Source organism: Dryobates pubescens, chromosome Z (assembly GCF_014839835.1).
Source record: "Dryobates pubescens isolate bDryPub1 chromosome Z, bDryPub1.pri, whole genome shotgun sequence".
In the NCBI taxonomy this organism is placed as follows: Eukaryota; Metazoa; Chordata; class Aves; order Piciformes; family Picidae; genus Dryobates; species Dryobates pubescens.
The window spans coordinates 114,707,204-114,733,395 of record NC_071657.1 but is presented as its reverse complement, the minus strand read 5'-3'; the positions used below and the strand labels follow the sequence as shown (position 1 = coordinate 114,733,395).

Here is a 26,192-nt window from a genome sequence, read left to right as displayed (position 1 = left end):
AAGATCTGCAGCCTTTCTATCCAGAGCAGCATTCTAATAGCCATTTCACCCTGAAATTCTCCAGTGTGGATAAAGCTGTTGTTTCTCCTTCACTAAAAAAATAAAGAGTAAAAATAAAAATAAAATAAAAAAACAACACAAGAATTCTGCTTTTTAAGTGCACCAACTGTGCAGCACATGGTTCCGGCCAGACTCTTTTGAGAGACACAGTATTTCAGAAGTGTCCACTAATTAGGGATGCCCAGTTGGGCCTCATTTTTTCAGATCTTCTGACTAATTTTTTGCTTTCATTGATCTTTAACAGGAGTGGATGGTCAGAGCATCTGAAAATCTTTGAGGTAGGCAGATGAATGTTGATGAACCAGAGGGAGAGTGTGGATATAAAATGCCTTGGTTTATGTTGCTAATTGTTTTGGTTTTGGCAATTAAGTATTTTTTGAAGGAAGTGATTGATTTGGTGAGAAATGAAAAGGGATTAAGTGTGACCCACTGAAACACTTAGCTGCTTATTACAAAATTAGTTTTTGTTTCAGAATAAAAACACAGAGGCAGACTTGGTGGTATGGAAACTATCAATTAGCTGAATATACAGAGAAGTGCCTTTCTGTAGGATGTCATCTTCTTATGTGACAATATTCTAAATATATTCTTTTGACAGTTTTAATTACTTGACAATGTTCTTAAAATTAGCAGTGATAAGGAAAATAAATAGATTGTCATGGGAAACAACTGAAAATACTTGTTTATTTTTATATTTCCCCAAAACAAATCCAGGACAAATTCTTTTGGTGATTTTAAAATAACGCTGCTGGTTTGCTCAAGGAGAGTATAACCCTCTGTCAAGAATTGTTTGATACTGTTATTGTGAAGTATTGATTTTAGTGCCTTTGAGTTAAAATAATAATAATACTATGTTGTTTTCTTCATTCTTTCCTCAGCTGAGGAGCAATTACTATGAACTTAGGTGGTAGACACAGACTCAGGCAGGAAAGTGTTTGTGTTACGGTGATTACCAGACACACAGGCACTATATGGAATGAGTTTAAGACAATTTTGTAGTATTTTGGGTATCTTCTTTCCAGATCTTTTCTGCAATAAATGTCTAGTTAAAATGCAAGCTGATGTACCCTGAAGATTTAAGATCAATTTTCCAAAATTCAATGAAAAAAATCAGATCTTACAAAAGACTAATTTTAAAGGAATGATGGGGCTATGAAAATACTGATATCACTTTATAAAACATACAAGGTGGGGGTGGGGTGGAATAAGACATAAGATTTCAAAAATTTTGGATCTGCTTTTAGGAACATGAATGGATTTTGCAAAGTTCAGCACTGCTGTTGTACCTCCTTCCACAAGGATGATTCCTCACCATCCTTGTGTCTGCAGCCAGCCACCAGCTCCATCTCTGAGACTTTTGTAGATGATCTTTATTTGCAGCTGCAGCTCTCAATGCAGAGAGGAGCAGCAGAAGAGCACATACAGAAGGAAGCAAAATAAATAAAAATAAAGAGGAAGAAGACAGGACTCTTAACAGTACAGCTTGGTTTGATGATTTGCCTGAATTTTCTGGTTTAATGGCCATGTTGTGCTAGGTCAACATTTGGACTCCATGATCTTAGAGGTCTTTTCCAACCAAAACAATTCTATGATTCACAAGTGTAAATATTTTACTATGATTTTGGTGTTTTTGTTATTCCCCTTCAGGTAGAATATTTGTTTACATAGCTTCCTCCTCAACCCACTTTTTTCAAGCACCACCCCAGCAAGAGTACAAATAAACATGGAAAGCTTAGTTAACAAACCCATCAGATTTTTACCATAAACATTCAACTTTAAAATCCTTGCTCAGTTGAAACCTTCCTTACAAAGTGAAGGGTAATTTAGGAGGTAATGCTAGATGTCTTGTGCTTGACTACTGTCTATTAATCCGAATGAATACTGGGAGTATATATACTGAAAATATTACACCAGAAGAATAGTCAACACAAGAGTCCTACTAATAAAAATATGGGTATGTCCCGACTTCTAGGAAGCCCATTCATTATTTACTGTTTCATCCAGGCACTACTGCCTCCAGCATGTGCCGTTATATGTGCATGTGGTAGGATTATTAAAGTTTGGAGAGTTTACCTTCTTTTTTGGAAGTTTTTCTGAAAAATAAGAGAGGGACTTTGCCACAACTTTCCAGTTATGTTGTTTATTTAGAGGGTGGCAAGAAACAACTAAACATATGTTCTTTTAGCTGTGTAAATGTAAAGACATTTGGTTATAAAGATATCTGCTGATATATGAAGGTTGCTTTTAAATGCCATAACATCAAAACAACAACCAAAAAATTAGCTTTAAAGGCCATAAACAAGAACACATGTTGACATTTGTCAGGTTCGTACCCCATTTCTGGGATCTTGCACAACAAAATAGTCACAAAGGAGACTTAATACTGCAGTGTTAAAAATCTCCTTCTTTCAAGTGACTTTGCTAAAGTAAAGCATATAGTTGTATGATTTAGGAGTAGCTTAATTTAAGAATATTGAAACCTGATGATTGAGCGGAACAGCTTTTCCTAATGAGTACCTTGCTCCCAAGGTAGAGAAGATGATTTGCAATTTTTTTTCTTAATGAAAATGGAATAGGAAGGAATTAGGTTTCATAGGCCTGTTTCAGAAGTGCTAACACAAGAAGCAAATCAGTAATGAATGTACAGATGGTTTTTCTTGTCATGTAAAGGAAAGTTACTGAATACGTAATGACACACTACAGCTCAAACACAAATAGAGGCTGGGTGATGAGAGAGGATAGAGAGCATCCCTGCAGAGATGGATTTGAAGGTGCTAGAGGATGAAAATCTGAACAAGAGCCAGCAATGTGCACTTTCAGCCCAGAAAGCCAATTGTATCCTGGGTTGTATCAAAAGAAACATGGCTAGCAGGTCAAGTGAAGTGATCAAAATCCCTCTACTCTGTTCTGGTTGAGACTTCACTTGGATAACTATGTTCAGCTCTTGGGTCCCCACTACAGACACGAATGTGTTGGAACAGGTCCAGAGGACGGTCATGAAGATGGTCAAGGGGCTAGAGCAGCTCTTCCATGAGGACAGGATGAGAGACTTGGAGTTGTTCAGTCTTGAGAAGAGAATGTCTGTCTCCAGGAAGACATTATAGTGGCATTACAGTACTTAGAGGGGATCTACAGGAAACATCAGGAGGGACTCTTGATCAGGGAGTGTAGTGATAGGACAAAGGGTAACAGTTTTAAAATGAAAGAGGGCAGACCCAGATTAGATATTAGGGAGGAATTCCTTGCTGTGAGTGTGGTAAGACACTAGAACATGTTCCTCAGAGAAGCCCTGGAAGCCTCATCCCTGGAAGCACTCCGGGCAGGCTGGGTGTGGCTTTGAGCATCCTGGTTTGCTGGAAGATGTCTCTCTCCATGGCAGGGTTTGGAATGGGGTGATCTTTAAAGCCCCTTTCAACCTAAACCATTCTATGATTACAAACAATTTACTCTGTGTGTTTCATTATTAAACTATTTGACACTCAAATACCTTAATAAGATTATCATATTTAATATGACCAGCATGGGAAAGTGTGGAGGATATCATGCTGTCATTTGTGCTGTTTCCCATAAAAGATTCAATCTTATTTACTTTGGTTATCAGTTAGGAATGAAGGTCTTTTCTAGAATAACCTGCAAACACCTTGCAATTATTTATTCACACTCAGGGCATCTCCAGGACAGAAGGTACTAGCTGGGTTAATGATTTTCTGTCTTAAATTTGTCATATTGTTTGACTTATGTGACAAGAGATGATTCAAGACTGTAACATTCTTTTAAATTATACAAGACTGGCAAAATCCACTCATTTGGGTGGAGAGTGTCTTAGAGCAACTGATGCAAATGGAAATTGTTTATGGATAGAATTTCTGGCACCTGAAAATATTTAACTCCAGATGTTTTGAATGCTCTTATGAATTTTTAGGCTATACTTGGCTTTGTATCCATAGAGTCAACTTGAAAACCAAGTTTAATATATCTTTGGGTTCTCATACTGAATTAGTTCTTTGTGAATGTCATTCTGTCATCGGTTCAGCTATCTCAGTCTTTGGAAATTATTTTACACAATCTGAAGAACTGAATCCAGCTTCTCTAACACAAACATACTCAACACTGCATGATCTTATATAAGTGTTGCCTGAAAGGTGGTATGTAGCTAGACTGAAATATGGACAGTGTGTGTTCCCACTTGCTGAAATATCTAAAAAAAATGTTAAATTTAGGATTTTGTTCACTTATGCTTAATAGAGCACTCTAAGTTAGGGAAAATTGGTTTCATTTTCTCTTCCTACCATTAATAGCTATTAGAGTTGAAAATAAGGCTTTAAACTTATCATTAAAGTATGCTTAAGTAACTTGCAATTGGCAATTAACTCAGCATGGTAATACATTATCATAACATTTTCCTTTGATAGGTCTGTCTTAAAAGATACAAGGAAAGACAAAGAATACCTTTGTAAGACTCGTATTGAAATTATTACTGGTTTAGTCATTCACATTTCATGTATTTTAAGAGGAAAATGTGTTCCACCACCTATGTTCAAAAAAACATTTAATTGGTGTTTGATGGTGGACAGTTGTTGAGGTGATGTCTGAATTTTGTTGTGTTTCTGTGGGTTCAGCAATCAGGTGAGATGGATACACAAGAAAATTTCTGCACATTACATGGACCTCAAAGTTTCAGAGATCAGTAATCAAAGGAAGAGAATGGCATAATTCAGTTTGTTTGACTTTCAGGTGTTATTAAAATCCTCTTCAGCAAAAGTTATAAGTTCTAGGAATAAACCTCCAATTACTAACTCCTCAGCATAACATACAGTGTGTTTTCCCTTTCAAGATAACAGTAAAATACAGGGCTTAAACTGTCTGCCCTGTCTCTTAAGACACTGAATTAATAGTGAGGGTGTAAGCATTCCGCTACTCAGCATGGTGACCGAGAACTGCCACCTCCCAGAGCTGAGTAGGAACGTTACTATGACAATGGCAACACTGATGACATTCTCTGTTCCTTGCACAGCCAATGGGCATTGACCTTATCCTGTCAAAGCATGTAAAAAGCGATGTGGGCAACACTGGCTTTGTGAAGACTGGACACATTTATCTAGGACATTTCACCACATCACTGTATATTGAATTGTAGAAGTGTAGCTAAATTAGCTTCTGTGTTGGAAATTTTGCAGTGAAGCTAGAAATGCAACAAAAGTAACTGAAGTCTGAGCAAATGGGTTTTTTTTCTGATGCTTTAAAAGCAAAACCACTGTGCCAGGCATGCAAAATCCAATGAGTTCTGTGTCCCAGATCTCTTTGCCTGTTTTCGTGTGAATCCACTCTTGAAACATCTTGCTTTGGAAATTGTACATCCCGGGGCTCTGTAGCCTGGCAGTCTGAGAAGTTATTTGTATTTTGAATACTTTGGCCATGCTTAAGTTTGCAGAACTTAAAGAAATTACACTGTTTGCATGCATTCTGCTGAAGTCAATAGCAGCACAGCATTCAAGCACAGTATTTCCTAGCTCACTCTCGCCCCTTTCCTCCTCAATCATTTCTTGAGAATTCCTTCATAATAACCTTATCCAAACCATAAATATGAAAGTCAAATAAGCCCAAAGGAGATTTATCATCCTCTGACTCGGCACTCCTTTTATGATTAATAATGACATTGATTCCTCTAGAAATGAAACAAAAATTAATTTAAAGGTTCTGATTGGTTTTAGTATTAGGTAAACTTAACATATTGAATGAGCGTAAAACAATTATCAGTCTTATTAACAAAATTAGCTACAGCAAATTTACCAGAAGGAAACTGTTGCTATTTAGCTTCCTAATTATGTCACTATTCTTTGTGACCAAATGATATAATGAAAATAATTTAATCTACTGGGGCTGCATAGCGAATTTCCTAGGAGCAGCTGGATATCATAATCTGTTTTGAATGTATGTTTTCCTACTCTTCTTCTGTTTCAGAAAGTAGAGGTCAAGGGCTTCAAAGATCTTTGTGGTGAACTGAAGTTGAACTGTGCAGGGCAGAATACAGAACAGATTCTTTACTGTAATAAAATGTTAGATAACCCTTTCCTGAAGGCCAGAATTCTTTGACTCCTTCAACAGGTTCATGGTGTATGAATCTCAGGCTCTGGAATAGCATAGGATGTATTTTAGTCTGCTTGGCACCAAGGCCAAGAACTGGACTTTCCATGTTATGCTGTTGTCTGTGTATATATTAATAGCAAGAGGAGGGGTAAGCACAACCTCCGCTCCTTGGTGGACACAGAGGGGGACATAGTAACAAAAGATGAGGAAAAGGCAGAGGTACTTAACACCTTCTTTGCCTCAATTTTTAATAGCAGGAGAGGTTGTCTTCCGGACAGCTGGCCTCCTGAGCTGGCAGATGGAGTCAAGGAGCAGTATAGTTCCCCTGTGATCCAGGAGGAAGTAGTTAGAGATCTCCTTAGCTGCTTGGATCCCCAAAAGTCCATGGGACCAGATGGGATCCATCCTAGGGTACTGGGAGAGCTGGCAGATGAGCTGGCCAAGCCACTCTCCACAATTTTTCAACAGTCCTAGCTCACTGGAGAGGTCCCAGATGACTGGAAGCTGGCCAATGTGATGCCTATCCTCAAGAAGGGCCAGAAGGAGGAGCCAGGGAATTCCAGACCTGTCAGCCTGACCTCACTGCCAGGCAAGGTTATAGAACAGATTATCTTGAGTGCAATCACACAGCACTTACAGGATGGCCAAGGGATCAGGCCCAGCCAGCATGGGTTTAGGAAGGGCAGGTCCTGCCTGACCAACCTGATCTCCTTCTATGATCAGGTGACTGCCTGGTGGATGTGGGGAAGGCTCTGGATGTAGTCTACCTGGACTTCAACAAGGCCTTTGATACCATCTCCCACAGCAAACTCCTGGCCAAGCTGTCAGCCCGTGGCTTGGACAGCAGCACTCTGTGCTGGGTTAGGAACTGGCTGGAGGGCCGAGCCCAGAGAGTGGTGGTGAATGGTGCCACATACAGCCGGCGGCCAGTCACTAGTGATGTCCCCCAGGATCAGTGCTGGGCCCCATGCTCTTTAACATCTTTATTGATGATCTGGATGAGGGAATTGAGTCCATCATCAGTAAATTTGCAGATGGCACCAAGCTGGGGGCAGGTGTTGATCTGTTGGATGGTAGGAAGGCTCTGCAGAGGGACAGGCTGGACAGATGGGCAGAGTCCAAGGGCATGAGATTTAACACATCCAAGTGCCAGGTTCTACACATTGGCCACAACAACCCCAGGCAGTGCTACAGGCTGGGGTCAGAGTGGTTGGAGAGTGGCCAGGCAGAAAGGGACCTGGGGATACTGGCTGCTGGTAGGCTGAATATGAGCCTGCAGTGTGCCCAGGAAGCCAGGAGGGCCAATGGCATCCTGGCCTGTATTAGGAACAGTGTGGCCAGCAGGAGCAGGGAAGTCTTTCTGCCCCTGTACTCAGCACTGGTTAGGCCACACCTTGAGGACTGTGTCCAGTTCTGGGCCTCTCAGTTTGGGAAAGATGTTGAGTTGCTGGACCATGTCCAGAGAAGGGAAACAAAGTTGGCGAGGGGTTTGGAGCACAAGCCCTATGAGGAGAGGCTGAGGGAGCTGGGGTTGCTTAGCCTGGAGAAGAGGAGGCTCAGGGGAGACCTTCTTGCTGTCTACAACTACCTGAAGGGAGGTTGTAGCCAGATGGGGGTTGGTCTCTTCTCCTGGGCAGCCAGCACCAGAACAAGAGGACACAGTCTCAAGCTGCACAAGGGGACATATAGGCTGGATGTTAGGAAAAAGTTCTTCATAGAAAGAGTGATTTGCCATTGGAATGTGCTGCCCAGGAAGGTGGTGGAATCACCATCACTGGAGGTGTTTAGGAAGAGACTGGATGGGGTGCTTGCTGCCATGGTTCAGTTGCTTAGATAGTGCTGGATGATAGGTTGGACTTGCTGATCTCAAAGGTCTTTTCCAACATGGTAATTCTATTCTATTCTATTCCATTCTTTTCTATTCTATTCTATTCTATTCTATTCTATTCTATTCTATTCTATTCTATTCTATTCTATTCTATTCCCTTGCACTGTGCCTCCACCCAGTCACTTGGCACATTTTTCTGCTCTGAAAGACTTTTCTGCATCTGAAAGATGATGAAGCAGAGAGAACTTGGATGCCTTCTAGCCATAGGCATTTCAGGCCAGAGGGACAGTCACCTGGGCCAACCTTGAAGGCTACTCAAGCATTGGTACAGAACTTGATTTTTGGGTGCCAGCTTTCATCTATTCTGTGTGAGTTTCCTGTGCTTATGGCTTAGCAGTGCAGTGGGGTGGAAGCAATGAGAACTGACAAAGCTAATGAGAGAAATTATACATGGTCTTGGAAAACTTGTAAAAAGTCTCTACTGGCACTACTGCCCTTCCACCCCAGAAAGCATTTAAATGGTGTGGTCTCAGAGTGTTTCCTTCCTACCACATCTGTCTGCCCTCCTTGGATGCTCCATGATTTTGTCAGGACACAACTCTTAAAGTACATGTTCTCATCTCTTTGTTCCACTTGCCATCTGTCTTCCCTGGATTATCATACGTGGGCAACTTGGGCTTAGGCACATTTCCTGTTATTGTACCTCTAACAGGCACTCTGGGGAAATGGTACCATTTGTAAGTAGGATTTTACCTTCTCTCCTTCCCAGTGTAGCTTTATGAACTGGAACTAGGGAGGTGGAAACATTTTGGTACAGTAAGAACTCCGCAGCACATGAGTAATTGTAACACTGCCTTAGACTGCAACAATGAACTAAACCGTGATCAACTCTAGTATTACACAACATAGAAGTGAATAGAAAGCTCATGTGGAATAGAAACCCCATGAGTACATCCCATGACTGCTCGTGTAAGACTTCTGAAGATGCTCTAAAGTACACAATTTGTTTGCTTACCCACACCACAACTTTATATCTTTACAGTTTGTGTCCTCTGGGAAATACTTTTTGTTTGTTTGTTTCATTATTTAAAGCAAACCTGATATTAAGGATTGGGGCTGCTGTGCACAAAAACACTGTGCTAGTGATCCACATGAGCATGTAACGTTTGATGAGGCTTTCTGCGTATGTCTGAAGGAGAGTATGCTGACACTAAAGTCAGGATTTAACCATATTTACTGCAGCTTGCAAAAATTACATGATTTCATAAGCAACTGTAGCAAGGTGGGCCTCTGAGTAACTCTTAAAGGTAAGGTCTTTTCTTAAGTAGTGAGGAGAAAGTTGTGACCGTTTGAGGCTGTGCCTTTAAGGAAGGGGCACTCTGGCTAAATGTTTATAAAATATTCTGTATTCTAAACGAATTTCATTGGTGAATTAAGGGGGAGGTGAGGTCTTAGACCCAGAGCAGCTGGAACTTTCATTGCAGTTTCCTCCCTTCGCTCTCCCTTACAGCTGGACTGCTTCTGGGCTTTTGGCCAAATAACAGATAAGAGATACTAACTCCTTGTACCTAGGCCTCCGTCTGCCTTGCTAACCACCCTTTTCTCTTTTCTAACCCTCTTTGGGGAAGAAGGGAGGTAGGGGGGTGAAGGGGGCACAGGGGGAAGTCCCCTCTGTTGGGGGTCTGGTTTCTGATTGTGTTTCTTTGCTGTATATTTCTGTTTATATTGTAAAATACCTGTATATATTGTGTTACATATAATCTGCTTCCTATATATACTTGTAAATATAGTCTGCTTTCTCCGACTGAGTTTAGCCGTGGTTTCTTACTCTGTGGGGGAGGGACAGCTAGGCCCTCTCTCAACCTACCACAAAAGTTCTTCACAGAGAGAGTTGTTAGCCATTGGAATGGGCTTCCCAGGAAGGTGGTGGAGTCACCATCCCTGGAAGCATTCAAGACGGGATTGGACGTGACTCTTGGTGCCATGGTCTAGTGGTCATGAGGTGTTGGGTGACAGGTTGGACTTGATGATTTTTGAGGTCTTTTCCAACCTTGTTGATTCTATGAACATGAAGAACCTGAAATATGTCTTTTAGCTTGTTCTTTATATGGTGTCATCAGAGCATCCAGATACTGTAAGTAGGAATCTTGGGTGCATCGAATGAACCACTGCAAGAACTTGCAAGCAAAAACGGTGTCCAAACTCACAATATTTGCCTAATCATCTCCAAGTTGCTTGGGTTTGTAAAACTTCCCACAGTATTTCTTGGAAGAGTTACATAAGACCTGTGTTAGGCCCCAAAAGAAGTTCCAAATACCACAATGTCTTGACAGTTTCAACAATTCTAAACATAACTGAAGCATAGAGGGATTTAAATGAGAAATCAAACCTTCACGTGCATTTCTGTTAACTTCTGGTCTGGCACATTTTGAGTTGTTGCACACATTTCTTGTACACGCTTCAACAGTTTTAAATTGTGGCACACATATGCTGAGCCTTCAGCCATGCTCAGGCATTTGGTTAAAAGTGTGTACCAAGTCATGTATTTCATCTGTCCAAGAAATCAGTATATGGGGTGGATGGTGTCAGTGTGAGGAAGACCTAGAAGACTGACTATGCGCTTAGTTGAAAAGCAGTACAGAAAGATGATTTCAGGAAAAAAAAAAAAAAAGACACCAAATAAAGCTCATGTTTCATGCAGCCATTGAAAGACAGTTTACATCCAGCAGCACTAAAATATTCACCTTCTTGCACATGTAAACTATAGAAACACTTAGTTCTTTCCTTTAAAAGGCATTTTCCATCAGTCTCTCTTATGTCTCTCTCTCACCTTGCTGTTCTACCATCCAACGTTTGATATCTCATCTGAAGGGGAAGACTCATGTTCAGAGTGGTCCCATTCATCTTTTGGCAACACTGATTTAGGTATCAGAACCCTTTGCTTATATTCTGTTTTCTGTTAAGAAATTTCTATAGCTGGAGGTATGAAGAAGAAAATTGAGTCAAGCAAAAACCTTATTTCACAGGTTAGGAAGAGTTGAGTTGGATCAAACTCTTGCACACAATCAAGTTAGGCTGTTTTGAAAAGAGAGGCAGCTGCCAGCCTCTGCCTTATAGATGAGACTTTAGAGATACAGAAGAGAAAGAGATTCACATATAATTGCAGCATTAAGTTTGGATGAATCTTGCAACACTCCAGAGAGCTCTCTTGATTTTTTTTTCTGATGACTTCTTTATTTCCTGATTTGAGTAATACTTGTTCTTAATTTTGTAGCTTTTAAAGCAGCTCACCTTGTTTCACTTTAGATACGCTGAAGTGACATGTGAGGGTGGTAGACTGTTGTTAGGGTACAATGTCACATGGGAATGTGTGTTGAGTTGTCCCTGAGAAGACAAAAGTTGTAACCTTCACCTAGACATCACTCTGCTTTGTTTGAATGCCATTTCTGAAAAGGGGAAAAAAAAAAAAAAAAGGATGTTCATGGTAAATATTACAGATTTCAGAAAAGGCATCCCAAATCAAGCAATCTGCGAACACCCATCTCTTACATCAGAGAATAGAAAAGCCATGACTTGCTTTAGTGATGGCTTGATACAAGCTCTCCCATTTGCATCCTTTGCTAGGAAAACAGAAGCTGTTCTTCCCCAAATCCAGATTTAGTTGGGGTACATCTTTCTTCAGTGGGTCAGAGACTACTGTGCTTCGATCTCAACACATGAAGTTCTCTTTATGAATCCAGTTATACAATCCCTGGTGCAAAGTAAAACACAGTTCTGCATATGTTGCTCCTGCACTTTGTTTCCTCAGTCGTGAGTACAAGTGAAATGCATTGAAATGCCAAAATCACACAGCATTTCTGAAGCTGATTGTTATTAATATTTTTCTGTCTGGGGTGTTTTAGCTGTAAACCTGTTTGAAATGCCTAGCAAACAGCAAGAGGAGCAGCTTTGGAGGGGGAGAGGCATCTTTGAAATCCACAGAGCAGAAGCTTTAATCTCCAGTTGTGATTGACATCAAACAAAAGTGCAAAAACTTCCTTTGTTCTTGAGCACAAAGGGTGTGTTTGTTGTTTGTTCAGGGTAAGTGAAAGGCCCCATGAAGTCCCACTGAAGATGTTTAATGAATCTGGCAGCCTCCAAGCTGTCTCTTCTACACAGTAATCCTAACGACAGGCCCATCACACATAATTTAATTGAGTGTGACACAACAATCTCTGCTCAGGAGAGACTTTGGAGGGTGAATACTTTTATTACTCAGCAGCACAGCCTCCTTAGGGCTAGGGCTGCAATGGTGGTGTTCACACTTTTGTCTCTGAACTGAGGAAATTTACTCATTCAGATATTGGTTATTAAGCTTCCTAAATACTGACTTTGAACTCGTGGTTAAAACTGAGTGAATTGTACTGTCTCTAGTGCTGGGAGCTAGGATTTTTGGCAGTCTCAGCTTGTAGTAGAAGTCAAAGTCAAGAATAACTAAAAAAGGAGAGATGATATTAAAATCACACCAAACCAGGACATGGGTACTAGGGAAGGAGGGACAAAATAGCATCAAGAGTGAAACAGTCATGGAAAATACTATAGGGGAAAAAAAAAGATTCCTAAGATGTGTTGTTTATCTTTGGGTGACTAGAATGGAAATAGAAATGATGTGTATTTTCAGCCTCCCCTGTTCTCCCTATTTAATGTTTATAGCTTTTAGTATTGTAAAAGTTGGGCCGTTTGCTGCCAGGTAGCATGCTTTGTTGTCAGGGTAAGGATATTTTGCATGGTTTGGACTGTGGAGATCAGCTGGTGTGTGCCTTTATGATCTGGGTACCTATTGCCCATGAATGGGGCAGAAAAGACTAAATGGTCTCTAGATCTGAACACACAGGTAAGAATAATATCCAAGTGCATTGCTCTTCTCAACAAATCTGGTTTCAGCTTTGCCTCATGCTGCATGTCTAAATTTAGACAATTCACTTAATATTCTATGTAGACACTTCTATAAAATGTTCATAATCTTGTTTACCTACTTTGGGATAAACTATGGGGTAGAGTGTGAATACTCACTTTGGTAGAGGTTGTGAAGAAGAAACCACTATTCTCCTGGAGTTGCTTGGGGTTACTTTTTCCTTATCTTCATGACATAAATCAAATTTTATCCCCACTGTTGGATATAAATGCAAAATGCATTTGTACTGTAAATGTCAGCCACTCCAGGGACTGTTGAAGAGCTAAGTACTACCTGCTGTTCTATTTGATCCCTATGCCAATTGCCAAACAGAGCCCTGACAATATCAGGTCCGATGGCTGGCATTCAGATTCAATGCCAAAAGAACCCTGATATCCTGAACACAATACACAGCCCCTTTCTAAGAGCTTCTGTGCCCAGTATCACTTTTTGAAATAATTCCTTGGTCTCTCTTGAATTTCAAGAATATAGTGGGATCTATCTAAAATAGCAGTCCTTGTTTCCTTGCCTTCTTCCAGTACCCCTTATCAAATCAGACATCCAAAATCAAGTGCTTCTGTGTACTTTGCTGACAAGCACAAGGGGATTAGGGAGTGATGGGTTTAGCAAAACTGGCTCAAGGTTTTGTAAAATGCATCTTGGAGCTTGAGCTCTGAACGAGCCATAAAATTCCTCCCATGAGGTAGAAGTGAGGTTTCTACAAGACTGGATCAGAACTTAATAATGCTTTTCTTTTTTTTTTCCCCTTGTTTTCTAAAAGGTGCTACAAAAACATCTGACTTTTTCGAAGATGCCACAAGACTAACAATAGTTTAATGTAGCCATTGTGTAAAAAAAAAAAAAAAATCACAAATGTGTTTTACCACCAGCAAAAATAACTGATTTTTGGGCTGCATGCAAACCATTTGGGGCAATTAGCAAGTAATTTAATTTGCATTAATCAGCACAAGGTCATCAAGAAATTAAATTTGGGTGTAGATTTTACATATAACAGGGTATGAGAAGAAGGGAGGAACTGTTTTTACAGGGTGTTAATTTGGAGTTAAGTGCATTCAGCAAGTTTTGCAAGGTTTGGCCTTGCAGAAGCTAGATGAATGATGTGGGTTTAGGAACACTGGAAGTATAAAATGATGTGGCAATTTACTAAGCATTTAATGTTGCAGTATGTAAACCTTTTAACAGACTTCTTGGCACTTGTAAAGATCAGAGCACAGGTTTTTCTGAAGCATGGAACACGCTGCTAGCACTGAAGGGCTGTGTCTGGCTGAACACGAGTAGAGTCCCACGAGGCTGAATGTGCTGACCATGTGCTGTGCCAAGTGACTCAGGAACCCAAGCAGATATCCCAAACCCACAGATCTCTGCACAGCTTCACAGTATTACCTTACTGAGGTCTGAAGGGGGAGGAGTTTGGGCAAATAACTCATTTTCTTCTGCACCCATTTGGTCCTTCAGCCTTTCACTCCACTGCCTTTTCACTGCACAGTCTCCTGGGGCTCCATGAGCCTTTGGTGATAGCAACATGGTAAATGTTGTGAGATATCCACTGCTGGAGACACAGAAATGGTTTTTGACAAATGATATCTGAATATATAGTTATGAGAAATGAGATGATGAAGCATCTGGCAGTGCTTGGGAGTAGATAAAATTTATATAGCTGTGCTTATGGCTTTTTCTTTGACTAAAAAGCATTTATCAGTTGTATGGCATAGAAGGTGTAACTAAGCCTCTTGTTACCCGTTTTTTTCACAAAGGATAATCGCAAGATGCTTTTGCTGCCTTGTACACATCTGTTGTCCAAACATATCTCTCATAGAATCATTAAAGTTAGAAAGGACCTCTAAGTCCAATCATCAGCCCAACACTAGCATGCCCACTAAACCAGGTCCCAGAGTGTCATGTCTACGGATTTTTTTATTGTCTCCAGAACAGTAACTCTACAACTTCCCTGGGAAGTCTGTTTCAGGATTTGACCACTCTTTCAGTAAAGAAATTTTTTGTATTAGCCAATCTAAACCTCTTCTGGCAGACCATTTTTCTTTTCCTATCATTCATTACCTGTGATAACAAACTGACCCCCACCTCAATACAAACACCTCTCAAGTGGTTGTAGACAGTGATAAGGCCTCCTCTAAGCCCCTTTTCTCCAGGCCACACAATGCCAGTTCTGTCAGCCAGTCCGTGCAAGACCCTTCATAAGATTTATTTCCTTTCTTTAGACACACTCTGGCCTTGTTGTAGTGAGGGGCCCAAAACTGTACTCAGTATTCCAAGTGCAGCCTCACTTCCTCACTGGCCACAATATTCCTGACACAAGCCTGGATGCTTTTGGCCTTCTCGCCCACCTGAGCACACTGCTGGCTCATATTCAGCCAGTTGTCAACCAACACCCCCAGGTCCTTTTCCAGTGGGCAGCTTTTCAGCCACTCTTCCCCAAGCCAGTAGCATTGCATGGGGTTGCTGTGACTCAACTGCAGGACCTGGCATTTGGCCTTGTTGAACCTCATACGCCTGGCCTTAGCCCATTCAGCCTGTCCAGATCCCTCCGTGGAGCCTCCTGACCATCGAACAAATCAACAGTCCAACCCAACTTGGAGTTGTCTACAAACTCACTGCGATTGTGCACTTGATCCCCTCATCCACACTGTTAATAAAGATACCTTTCTTTTCAAAGGCTTGTGCTCTGACATTTAAGGAATCCCTTAGCCTAGAACCTCAGTTTGGCCAGACTTTTCATAAAAGGTTCTAAAATTGTCATAAGTTGGAGTTTAACCTGCTGCTATTCATACCATCCTGCCTCATGCCAGCTTCAAAATGAAAGTGTTAGCTGGAGCAAAGTATTAAACCTAAGCCAGGGGAGGTTTATGTTGGATGTTAGGAAGAAGTTCTATACAGAGAGAGTGATTGCCCATTGGAATGGGCTGCCTGGGGAGGTGGTGGAGTTGCCATCATTGAAGGTGTTCAGGAGGAGACTTGATGGGGTGCTTGGTGCTATGGGTTAGTTGTTTAGGTGGGTTGGATTGGTTGATGGGTTGGACACGATGATCTTGAAGGTCTCTTCCAACCTGGTTTATTCTATGTATTCTATGTATTCTATGTATTATGGAGCTTGAAGTTTAGATTGTAACATGAGAGGCTTCCTGTTCTGGGTGCTGCTTTTGGGTTCCAGGTTTTTGGGTGTTGGCTCTCTTCCACTCAGATGGCAGCCAGACAAGGAGGGATGGGGGAGTAGTTCCCTGGCTTGGGTGTTTAGCTCCCTGCTTTCTGCTTGCTCCTGCTTTCTGATGTGCTTTTTCTACAAATAAGCCAAGGTAATTGTGCATTATGTTATCTCACTTATATTAAACTCTTATCTCAATTCTTTTTCTCCACCTGGAGGTTTTGTGTGTGTGTGTGTGTGTGTGTGTGTTGTAGGGAAAAGATTGTGTTAAACTAGCACAAAAATCCATCCATTTGTTTCTTCCTCCTCACAAACCACCATCTTAACTCTGAACTACAGGCCCTACAAAAATCTCAGAATTTGGGCACTAGAATCATCAAAAATCACTAGTAATTTTTTAATACCTTGTACAATGTCAAGTGATGGATGACATGAGAAAGATCAAAGAAAAATGTATTGTGTAGTAAATCTAGCAGAAGATTTATATCCTAGTTCTTCCTTTTTTATCAATGCTAATAGATCTTTAAAGGAAAAAAAAAATGAACACAGAAAGGAAGAGTATCTTTTTGGATAAAAAATGTTAGCTATAGAGTTTAAATAACTGATAGTTGGGTTTTTTTTTCCCCTGTCATGCAATAAAATTAATGAAGGGAGGGTAAACACTACTGAAACAAATATTTGTGCTAATTCTTTGATAAAGTAATAAAAATTGCTTTGTAGTTATTAGTTTTATTTTTATGGCAACTGTACAGACATTGTTCATTCTTTTTTTCAAAGTCTGACTATTATTGGACAAAGAATTAAGATTACTCCAGCAGTATTTGCAACCAAAGTTCATTTAATCTGATTTGAATTCTATAACCTTCCATTTCTTTCCCTGCCATGTAGGACAATATCCTATTACATACCTTTTAATGCAACTGTATGGTTGGTGAGTTGTTCCAGTAAGCCTGTATTTCATGTTGGATAGTGTATGAGAAAGGTCCACATGTCATCTTTTTCTACTAAAGGTTCTTTTGGTAAATTCATCCAATCATCTGGATTCTAGATTTAAAATAGTAAACTTCTTCCTCATTTTCACTTGTATGTGAGTTTCTGATGAACATCACTCTGTGGTGGTATCTTGTTTTTAAATATCCACATTCATCCCTAGTGTGGGTACACTTCATGGATGTGTGAAATGAACCTTCTGTTTAGAGCACCATAATATCATTTTAAAATAGAATAAACATGTTAAATATGGTTCCATTTCTAATTTTAACTTAGGGGGATGAATAGCCATTAAATTCTCATCTGCAATTGTTAACATTTGTCATATTCATATTTGTTAATATACACAGTTTATACATTTGTATATAATGTGCAAGTTCACTTTCTTTAAATTGTACTCACAAGAACACAAGGTCTTTGATATTCCACATGGCATGTCTAAAAGTGATGATCTTGGCTCTACTACAAGTGTAACATAAAGGCATTTCTGTTTGGAGCAGGTTCTACTTTTATACATTAAGCAGATTTTAAAGCAGAAAACAAATTATTCTGTAACTAGCTGTGTTTGTTCTCTCTCTCCCTTCTTTTCTCTCTTTTTCTCAGATCTGGTGCTCTGTTGCCACCTCTGTTTCTCTTTGGTCTTTTGACCAGCTATTTCCTCCTTCCCTTTAGTTGCTGGCCAGATGCTCTTATGACACATGGCTCTTTGCAAAGAAATTATTTGCTCTGTAACACCTACATCTGCAATCACAACCTGGCCAGATGAAATTTTGGTCAAATCGTGTATTGTCTTTTAAAGACACGCTGAGTGTGTTTATGTGTAAGAATTTGTGATTTGCACATGTTGCAGTATTTGCCCCTTCCCTATTGATGGTGGGAGAAACACTAGAGAACATTAAGTAAATAGGAAAGGGTTGTTCCTTCTGGTACCTCTGTCTTCTAGATGCTAAGATGCAGAGGCAGTGCTGCTGGATGCTAGAAGGAGGCAGTGCATACCTCTTCCAATGAAGAGAAGCAGTGGACCCCAGTCCTGTAATGCTTTAAATGTGAAACCTCTTATTCCCCTGCTGCCCAAATGTTAATCTTTACCATTTACACAACATGTTGTACTTCTGTGTTTTCTGTCTGCATTGTTTAATTTTCATGATACTGCTTGGATGCTCTCAAGTGAAAAAGTAAGGTTGTAAAAGACTTTTTGCATCATCCAGACTGACCTGGTCTGTAAGTAATTGCTACTCCCATGACTCAGAATGGGAAGCTAGGCATAGAATCTAAAAGATCTACCAAAACAGACAAAAGGAGATGTGGGCAAATAGTAGCTTTGTTTTGTTGCCTGCTTAAACAAACAAAAAAACTATGATTTTTTGTATCTCTCCTGAGAGTGATTGAGAATAAGTTCCCTTTTCCTGCACCCCATATAACACCCAAAGATACCATGGGTTTGGTTAATGCACACAATATACAGAGTTAGTATCTGTCCTGAAGACAGCGTGGTCTGATCACATGCAACTGCCTCTACAGCTGATCAATATGGTTTTACTGAGAGGAACTCTGTTTCTGTGCCTGGTGTTTTCACAGCCTGTAAAAGTAAAGAAACTTCTCCATGCAGTGCAAATAAGAAATGCAAGACTGCCTAATACACGTTTACTGCTCTTCTGACAAAAATAGTATCTTTGATACCAGCTTGATGGAGTTTGGGACTAAATTTGATACCTCACATGCAGCTATCATAAATGCTATATAAAGATGAAATAAATCAACAGAGAAAAATGTGCAGTAATTTGTTCTACATAAAAAATAACAAAACCTTAGTAAGTGCAAAGCCTAATGAGATACAGCCTTTTGAGTTATAGCCTGTTTCTTGCTATTCACATTCACCAGTGAAGTGGTCCAGAGTACTGTGGTTCTAGCAATACCTTGTCTTGTGTTCCACAATTCCTAACAACAAAAGAGCTGCAGGCAATGAGTTACTCATTTCTCTAGGAAATTTTAGGAGGAGATACCTAACTGAAGTGTGCTTTCTCAAAGCATGCTCGAAAAGCTCCACATGCCTTAATTCTGAAGCTGAGGCAAATTGCCTTTCTACTTCAAACTCTGTCTAGGTGTAGCATATAGGTCTGCTTGAGACCTGGAAGTCTTGTGTAGCTACAACTTGATTGCTGTAGACATCCTGCAGGCAGGTTACAGCTACTTCTGGAAGTGCCAGACAAGCTCAAGGTAGCTGAGCTGCACTTGCACAGCAGTCACACTGGAGCACAGAGACACATGCTGGTGAGCCTGAAACAGAAACGTGGGATTTCTCATCTTTGCTTTAGGCACATAGGTGGGATTCATCTTGCCTTATGTATGTATCTAAAAGTTAGGGATCTAATCCCATTGTAGTCAGTGGGGATAGATGGTAATGCTCTTTAGTATAACTAATCTCTCCTCACTGACAATGGAGAAACACTAGATGACTAGCTTAGACTAATTGCTCTACTTCAAAGGTGAGATTTAGCTGTCTAAAACAGTAAAATGCTATCAGATTAGAGTAGCTTTTCACACCTATACAAAACAAATGTGATTTGAACCTAAATAACTGCACAGAAGAGCAGATAACAGACTTAGACTGCAAATTTCTGTTGTGAGGACATGACATATTGTAAATGTGCAACTCGCAATAACACGCTGGTTTATACAGCTTGTAATGTTCTGTATTGTTGTTGCACTGCTCTGGAGTTTATTGGGGTTTTCCATTTTAAAGATGGAGATGTGAGCAAGAGGTTAATTGGCTTGCATACAACCTGCCACAAGGACATGTGGTGAAATGGGAAAATGAATCAAGGCTTTAAATTCCTCTCATGATTGCACTCATGATTTTTGGGCTGCTGTCCTGGGCACTTGTCTACTTTCTCTGTCATGAAGTGTAGTTCATTGCTTGGCTGCTAGTGTTGCTTGTTTAGTGTAGCAAAATGATATTGCATTTTGGGCTTCTGAGTATTTTGAAAATATTGTAATCAAATTGAATGGCCAAAGAATAATCTGAAGCAGAAGTAGAAAGCAGAAGGCATATTTTCAATTGATTGAGTAACTTACTCATTGTTACTGGTTGGCCACAGAAGGTTTGATCATTTTGTCTCTGTAAATTATTGGTATTCCTGGGGCCTTTCAGAGATTTGCAACATCACATAATTAGTTTAGCAAACTCATAGGCCATACATATAAGGCTTGGGTTTACATTAAGTACAGGGTAATGAAATGATTACATTTCTACTCTGTAATTTGTGCAGAACATTCTGCAATATGTACATATCAGTTATTAATCTACAATCAATTTTCATGTTAAATGTTGAATTTAAACTCCACAGCTGAACTTTCATCTTGAAAGAAGCCAGAGAGCCCTGTGTATCTGGTTTAATCTTCGCTTCAGCCACATTATTTTAAAAGCACTCCTGCTTAGTACATCTTGCAATTGAAAAATAATACTCATATTCCCTCTCATCCTCAGCAGCTGTGATCCTTCTGCAGATGTTGTTCTGTCACACATTTTATTACATGTAATAGAAAGCAGAGGTTCTTTTTGTCTATGTTACCACTTTGTAGAGCTGATTTTTTTTTTTTTTTTTAATTTGTTTATTCCTTTGGCTGTAGATGAGTCCTTCTATAATACTTCACTTTGCTTCCTATTGCTGCTGCTTTGCCTTCTTTCTAAGTACAGCAACGATCAGGAACTTGCAACTGTGTGGAGCTGCCCAACAGAAGCCCATTGATTCCCCACCAAAGGCCTCTGTGTGAGACATTCTACTCCAGCCTGAAAAGAAAGCTTTGTTCCCTCAGCTGCTAGTGTCTTAAGATGCTGATCCTTGCCATATTTTTGGAAAACTGTCGCAGTTTATCAGACTGTTTGACACTTCCCCTTCAGCTGTATATTCTGTAGTATACTCTGGTATTTGTTTCTTCTCAAACATCAGTCTCATGAGTGCAAGACTGTCTGGAGCAGCCCAGGAATTGTGGGGAATTACTCTGGGCACAAGTAATTTGGAGATGAGCAATGAAAAAGGTGGAATCTGGACTGTTGGTGGCCATGGCTGTAATGGTAGTAATGGATTCAGTATTTGGGGCAGGAGGTATGGGATTTGTCATCTTGGTTGAGTATTTTCCTGGCTGCCTTCCATGACTGTTCAGATATTTTTAGCATGAAGTGCAAGCTATGTTGTGTCCGTTGACCTTGGAGCATGACATTTTAACATAGAATTGGTTTGAATTGCTAATCATTAAAATTATTTACTATATTTTTTATTACAACAGGAAGTAGAATCTCAGTCATGTTTTGCAGATGAAAAGGGAAGCAAATTGAAATGTGTCTTCTTTTGTAGTCCTTCATGATGCCCATATTTTCCTAAAGTACCATTTTTACATCTTAAAAGTAGGTTATGCCTAGGTTTGGATTTTTAACTTGTCCTTTGACAAATATTATATCAGAATGACTGAAACTAATCCCAAGGTCTCACAGAGCTGAATGAGAAGTGTAGAACAAAAGGATCATTTCTGTTACAAACAATTTACAGCTGCCATCAGAAAGGCAAGATCTTGCTCTCAGTATACTTATATTGGTGATTGCTCCCTCTTTGCCTTCATTCCAAGACTTAAAGTTTACCGAAAAGATCAAGCCCATAAGTGCCAACTTCAGTTAAGGAATTAAAAGCAGTAGCACTGCATTAGGATATCGTAGCATTATATTTTAAGGTTGTAATATATTATGTAGGAAAAGAAGTTCAGACCAACTATGGCCATAACCAGAAGTCTATGAAAGTTCGATTTCAAGTTTTGAGGTACAGCTTTATTTCTAGCTTAGTGTATTTGACACCTGCTGGGCTGTTTGACTAGATGTGGATTTTGGACATTTTGCATTTATTGAGTTTTGCATATATTTATGTTAACAGGACCTCTGAGGAAATGAAAATAATTCTTAAGATTTTTCTGCCACAGTGGTGCAGAGAAGCATTTGGCTGAAAATAGCATCATGGTCTTATTGTCTTTGCCAGTATGCTAAATAAGCATCTACTCAAGTATCTGATGTAGATTTTTAAAAACAAAACAAACAAACAAAAAATCCTCAGTCATCCTCTTTCTTCCAAAGTAGCTTCAGAATTTAAAGACATACACAGTAGAAGTTGAAATTGAGATGTGGAAATAAACCCCTTTTGGACTACCTTGGTAACTAGGAGGACCACAATCAGTTTCTAGAAACTACATGGTGGATCTCCTAAATAGAATCAAAAAGGCTGTTCCCCTGAAATTAACATCACACTATAGTTCCTTTTATACACAGGAAGTTTTTAAGTCACTGAATAATACAACACCCTCTCCTGTCTGTGAGAACTGTCAAATCCAAGAGTATGGGTCTCGGTTAAAGCAAACTCAGTTACTTGGTAACTGAATTGAGTTTTAGAGGGGTTAATATTGGAGGGATTTCGGACTTGTGTTTTGGAGGGATTAAAATTGCCAGGAAAAGCTGAAAAGTTGAAGATCCCCAGGTGCCTGTATTAATACTCCCCAGTCACTCTGATGTGAGCTGGCAGGTCCCATAAAGCCACTCAGCCTTGAACAGGGAAGGGAAGGAGGGAGAGAGCAAGAGCTCCAGCTGCGACTCCAGAGCCCCAGAAAGAGCCTCTAACCCAATTCCCTGAAAGTGCACAAGCCTCCTGAGCCACAGCATCTATTTGCCACTGTATTCACTGAGTTCTCAGGGCAAACAAAAGATCCATATCAAGCATGCATCATTCCAGAAGGGGAAAGCCTTCCCTCAATCACCCATAGAGATTCCTCCCTTTTCTCTCAGTTATATATAATTTCTTTTCTTTTCTTTTCTTTTCCTTTTTTTTTTTAGATGCGGGTTGGGGAGATGTTGCTAATGCTTTTTTGGATGGTAATTAAGAGAACTAACACCAGCTAGGCTGGAGTGAACGCAAACAAGACCCCTATAGGCAGCACAGTGCATTAATGTAAAATATGCCCAGACAACATAACTTGTCAGAGAGGATTATTTCTGCTTAGTGAATCTGCAGGGGCCCCTTTGCTCCACCACTCAGCGTCTGACTAGAGAGAGAAAGAGAGAAAGAGTAGCCATTAGTGAGTAGCTACTGTGGCATTGATGTTTGAGCGCACTTCTGAACTGGCTTTTGTTGAGAATATCGGTGCAGAAAGCATGCGCTGTCCCAAATCCGCTGTTACTATGAGAAATGAGGAGCTGCTTTTAAGGTATGTTGTCTCCTTTGTTTTAACGCGTGCTTTCGAGTTGCCTGGGCCCGCTGAAACTGTAACCGTGCTGTGCATTAAGTAGTTTACCTATTTAAAGGAAAAGACAGACATTGCTGTGTGCAAGTAGCATTTTCCACTAGTTAGAATTGCACATTTCATGTATGACGACAAACGTTTGCAGAGGGCAAGAAGGGGGAAAAAAAACCAAGAAATATTTAAAATTTTTAAAATTTTTAAAATTTTTAATAAATAACATCAGGTATTTCTTTTATCACCTCCTTTGCAATATTTCTGCCTGCTTCATTATTATGCACTGGGCATGGAATAAGCATGGAAAAAAGCTCAGGGAGACTCCATATTAGAGCTAGTGCCCTAAATACCACTTTAATTTTCACTTAGCCTATGTAAATAGTTACGAATGCTTTACCTAGTCTTTACTACTCAAAGATGTTTTTAAAATATCTAAATACTCCCCTATGTGAGATTACACATATATTCTCTAATGTTTCAAGGTTTGGTGGGGGACCAGCCTCGACTACTCTTTTCAGAGACACAAACACACACGGAGAGACACACACACACACACACGCACATACACACAGAATTATGCTCGAATTGGCACCCCGCTTTGAAAAATGTAGTCTTTTGTTTATTTGCTAGCAGACATTGTAGCATTGAATACATCTTTTGGTCTGACAATGGGACAGCTGAACAATGGTGCTGTCAAACTAGCTTAATGTATGTCTGGTGATGGGGTGGTTTGGTTTGTTTTTTTTCCCTTTCCTTTTCTCAGCCTCTTTTTTATTTCCCTTAATCTCTTTGCATATACGAAAGAATATGAAGTGCATTGCTTATTTTGTGAGGGTTGTTTAATTTGATATCTGCTGCTAATACTGCAGGGAGGGGGAGGTTTGTATCTTACAATTATGTCTGTTGCATTAAGTTGGAGATTTATTACTAACCTCTCCTTTAACTGTGGTGAGAAAACTTATTGATTCTGAAAGCTTACAATACTGCTGTCAATCTGGCAAATATACAGTTGCCAAATGTGTCCTTGCCTGATTTTATGCCTGATCATATCAACTTTAACTGCTGTTTTGAAGATACTGTTTCTAATTTTGTTTAGGTAATGAAAATGCAATAAAAATGATAAATTAGATCTCAAAGTGGAAGCCAATGCTACTTTCCATTTTTACAACCCAGATATTAGCATATGTTAGAATGTTTTAAGGTCAGGCAGAATAATTTACCTGAATGATTCCTGTCCCAAAATCTTACAAATTATTCATATGACATTTCATTAATTGTCTTTCTGTTTAGACAGCCCTTGTTTAGCATTAGAATAGTTAACAATTTGGGGGTTGAATTTGGCAAAATGCTCATGTACTTCATGCATTATGAAAATAAATTGGTTTAAAGCTTTTGAAAATTTTTGAGTTACTACTTGGACAGCAGCTTGTGTCTTAAAGAAAATGAATTGTCATCAGACTGGAGTTTCTGAGCCTGTTTAAAGTCTTTAAATACTTTACATGCTAAGAAAATGCATTACTTTTAGTAATAACTGTAGTCATTTTCTGGGGGGGAAAAAAGAGGGAGTTTTATCAGTGGGTTCTATTTTTGCTCAGATCAGTTAATTGTAGGGATTTCACACTTTTTTTTTTTTTAACTGGATTCTATTGTATGAGGTATATGGGCTGAGTGGTCTCTTGAACCCCCTAATTAAAAAAAAAAATATATAAAAGATGCTAAACATTTATGGGTGGTCATCAGAGCTCTCTAAAGCATGTATTTTCAACAAAAAAAAATGTTCTATGGGGAGACCCTAAGTACTTGCTATGCTGTTTTGCATTTCTTGTTGCAAATCTTTCCCTTGTGTGTTGAGATGATATAAATCAATAGGAAAGAGTTTATGTGAACGAAAAGGTAATATCACATAAAACACACTAGAAGCGTAGAGGTTATGTATTATCAGGTAGTGCTTGTGTGGTGTGTGCTGTGCACAAACATGAAGAAAGCAGGAATAGTGTTTAATATAATGGGACCAGGCTATAATTCACTTTCTTGGAAGAACTTCTTCCAAAACAAATGTTAACTCATTCACAACTCCTCTGCTCTGCTCTGCCAAAACTAAACAGAGGAATATTTTTTTAATCTATTTATCCTCCTGCAGCCTGGGCTTTCTAGCAGCTGCTGCCCTTTGTGAGCGGTAATAAAGTGAATCCTTTGCTCTTGCTAACTTGGAAATGTCCCTTTAGTGATTGCCCAGAGTAGGGTTAGTGGTACTTTTGGAGCAGTCAACACCAGACACCTGGGCAGAATAACCCAACTGCCACTCTCAAGGACTATTCACACTGCTGAGTTCATACTAACCTTAAAATAGTTTCTATGTTTTCCGATAAAATGCTACATAAAACACATATACTACAGATTTTGTGTCTTGGATTGCCAGTTACTTTGTTCTTTTCCAAAGGTACCTTCTGACATTACATTCACATCAAAGACTAATTTTTGAAATATTCTGTGTGAATTCTATCACAAAAAAAACACCCCTCTTTCTATGCATATTTACTGAACTATTGCTTTTTGAGCCATAACAATTACTATTAACATCAAAGAAAGTGAAGCAAATCTGTAACATGAGCCATTTCTCAGAATGCTTTAAGAAAAGTGTCGGGTTTTGAGAAACTCTATAGGCTTAGAGATCTTATGCCTGAATATCACATATTACCTGTTTTGAATCTCCCATTCACAAAACAATGTGGTGCCTTGCAGTTGTCAAATTTGGCAACGGTGCTATGAGAGCTAATTTAGCTTCTACATGAGTTGTTATTTGTTCTTACAATGACCAGGTGTAATGTCAAATTAGAAAGACT

General features: G+C 39.6%; 1 protein-coding gene across 7 annotated transcripts in view; it reads left to right on the top strand.

The window, feature by feature from the left end:
- The window catches only part of CELF2 (CUGBP Elav-like family member 2), a 464,286-nt gene that overhangs the window by 180,963 nt on the left and 257,131 nt on the right, over window positions 1-26,192 (top strand). For 3 of the 7 annotated variants that reach the window (XM_054178212.1, XM_054178213.1, XM_054178210.1), the window contains exon 1: window positions 23,111-23,319. The exons of 2 other annotated variants lie outside the window; for them this stretch is intronic. In XM_054178212.1, the coding sequence (XP_054034187.1) occupies window positions 23,213-23,319 (107 nt within the window). In that variant the 5' untranslated portion in view covers window positions 23,111-23,212. Of the gene's footprint in view, window positions 1-23,109; window positions 23,320-26,192 lie in introns of those variants that run through there. 2 more of the 7 variants (XM_054178211.1, XM_054178216.1) reach the window with 2 other exon arrangements.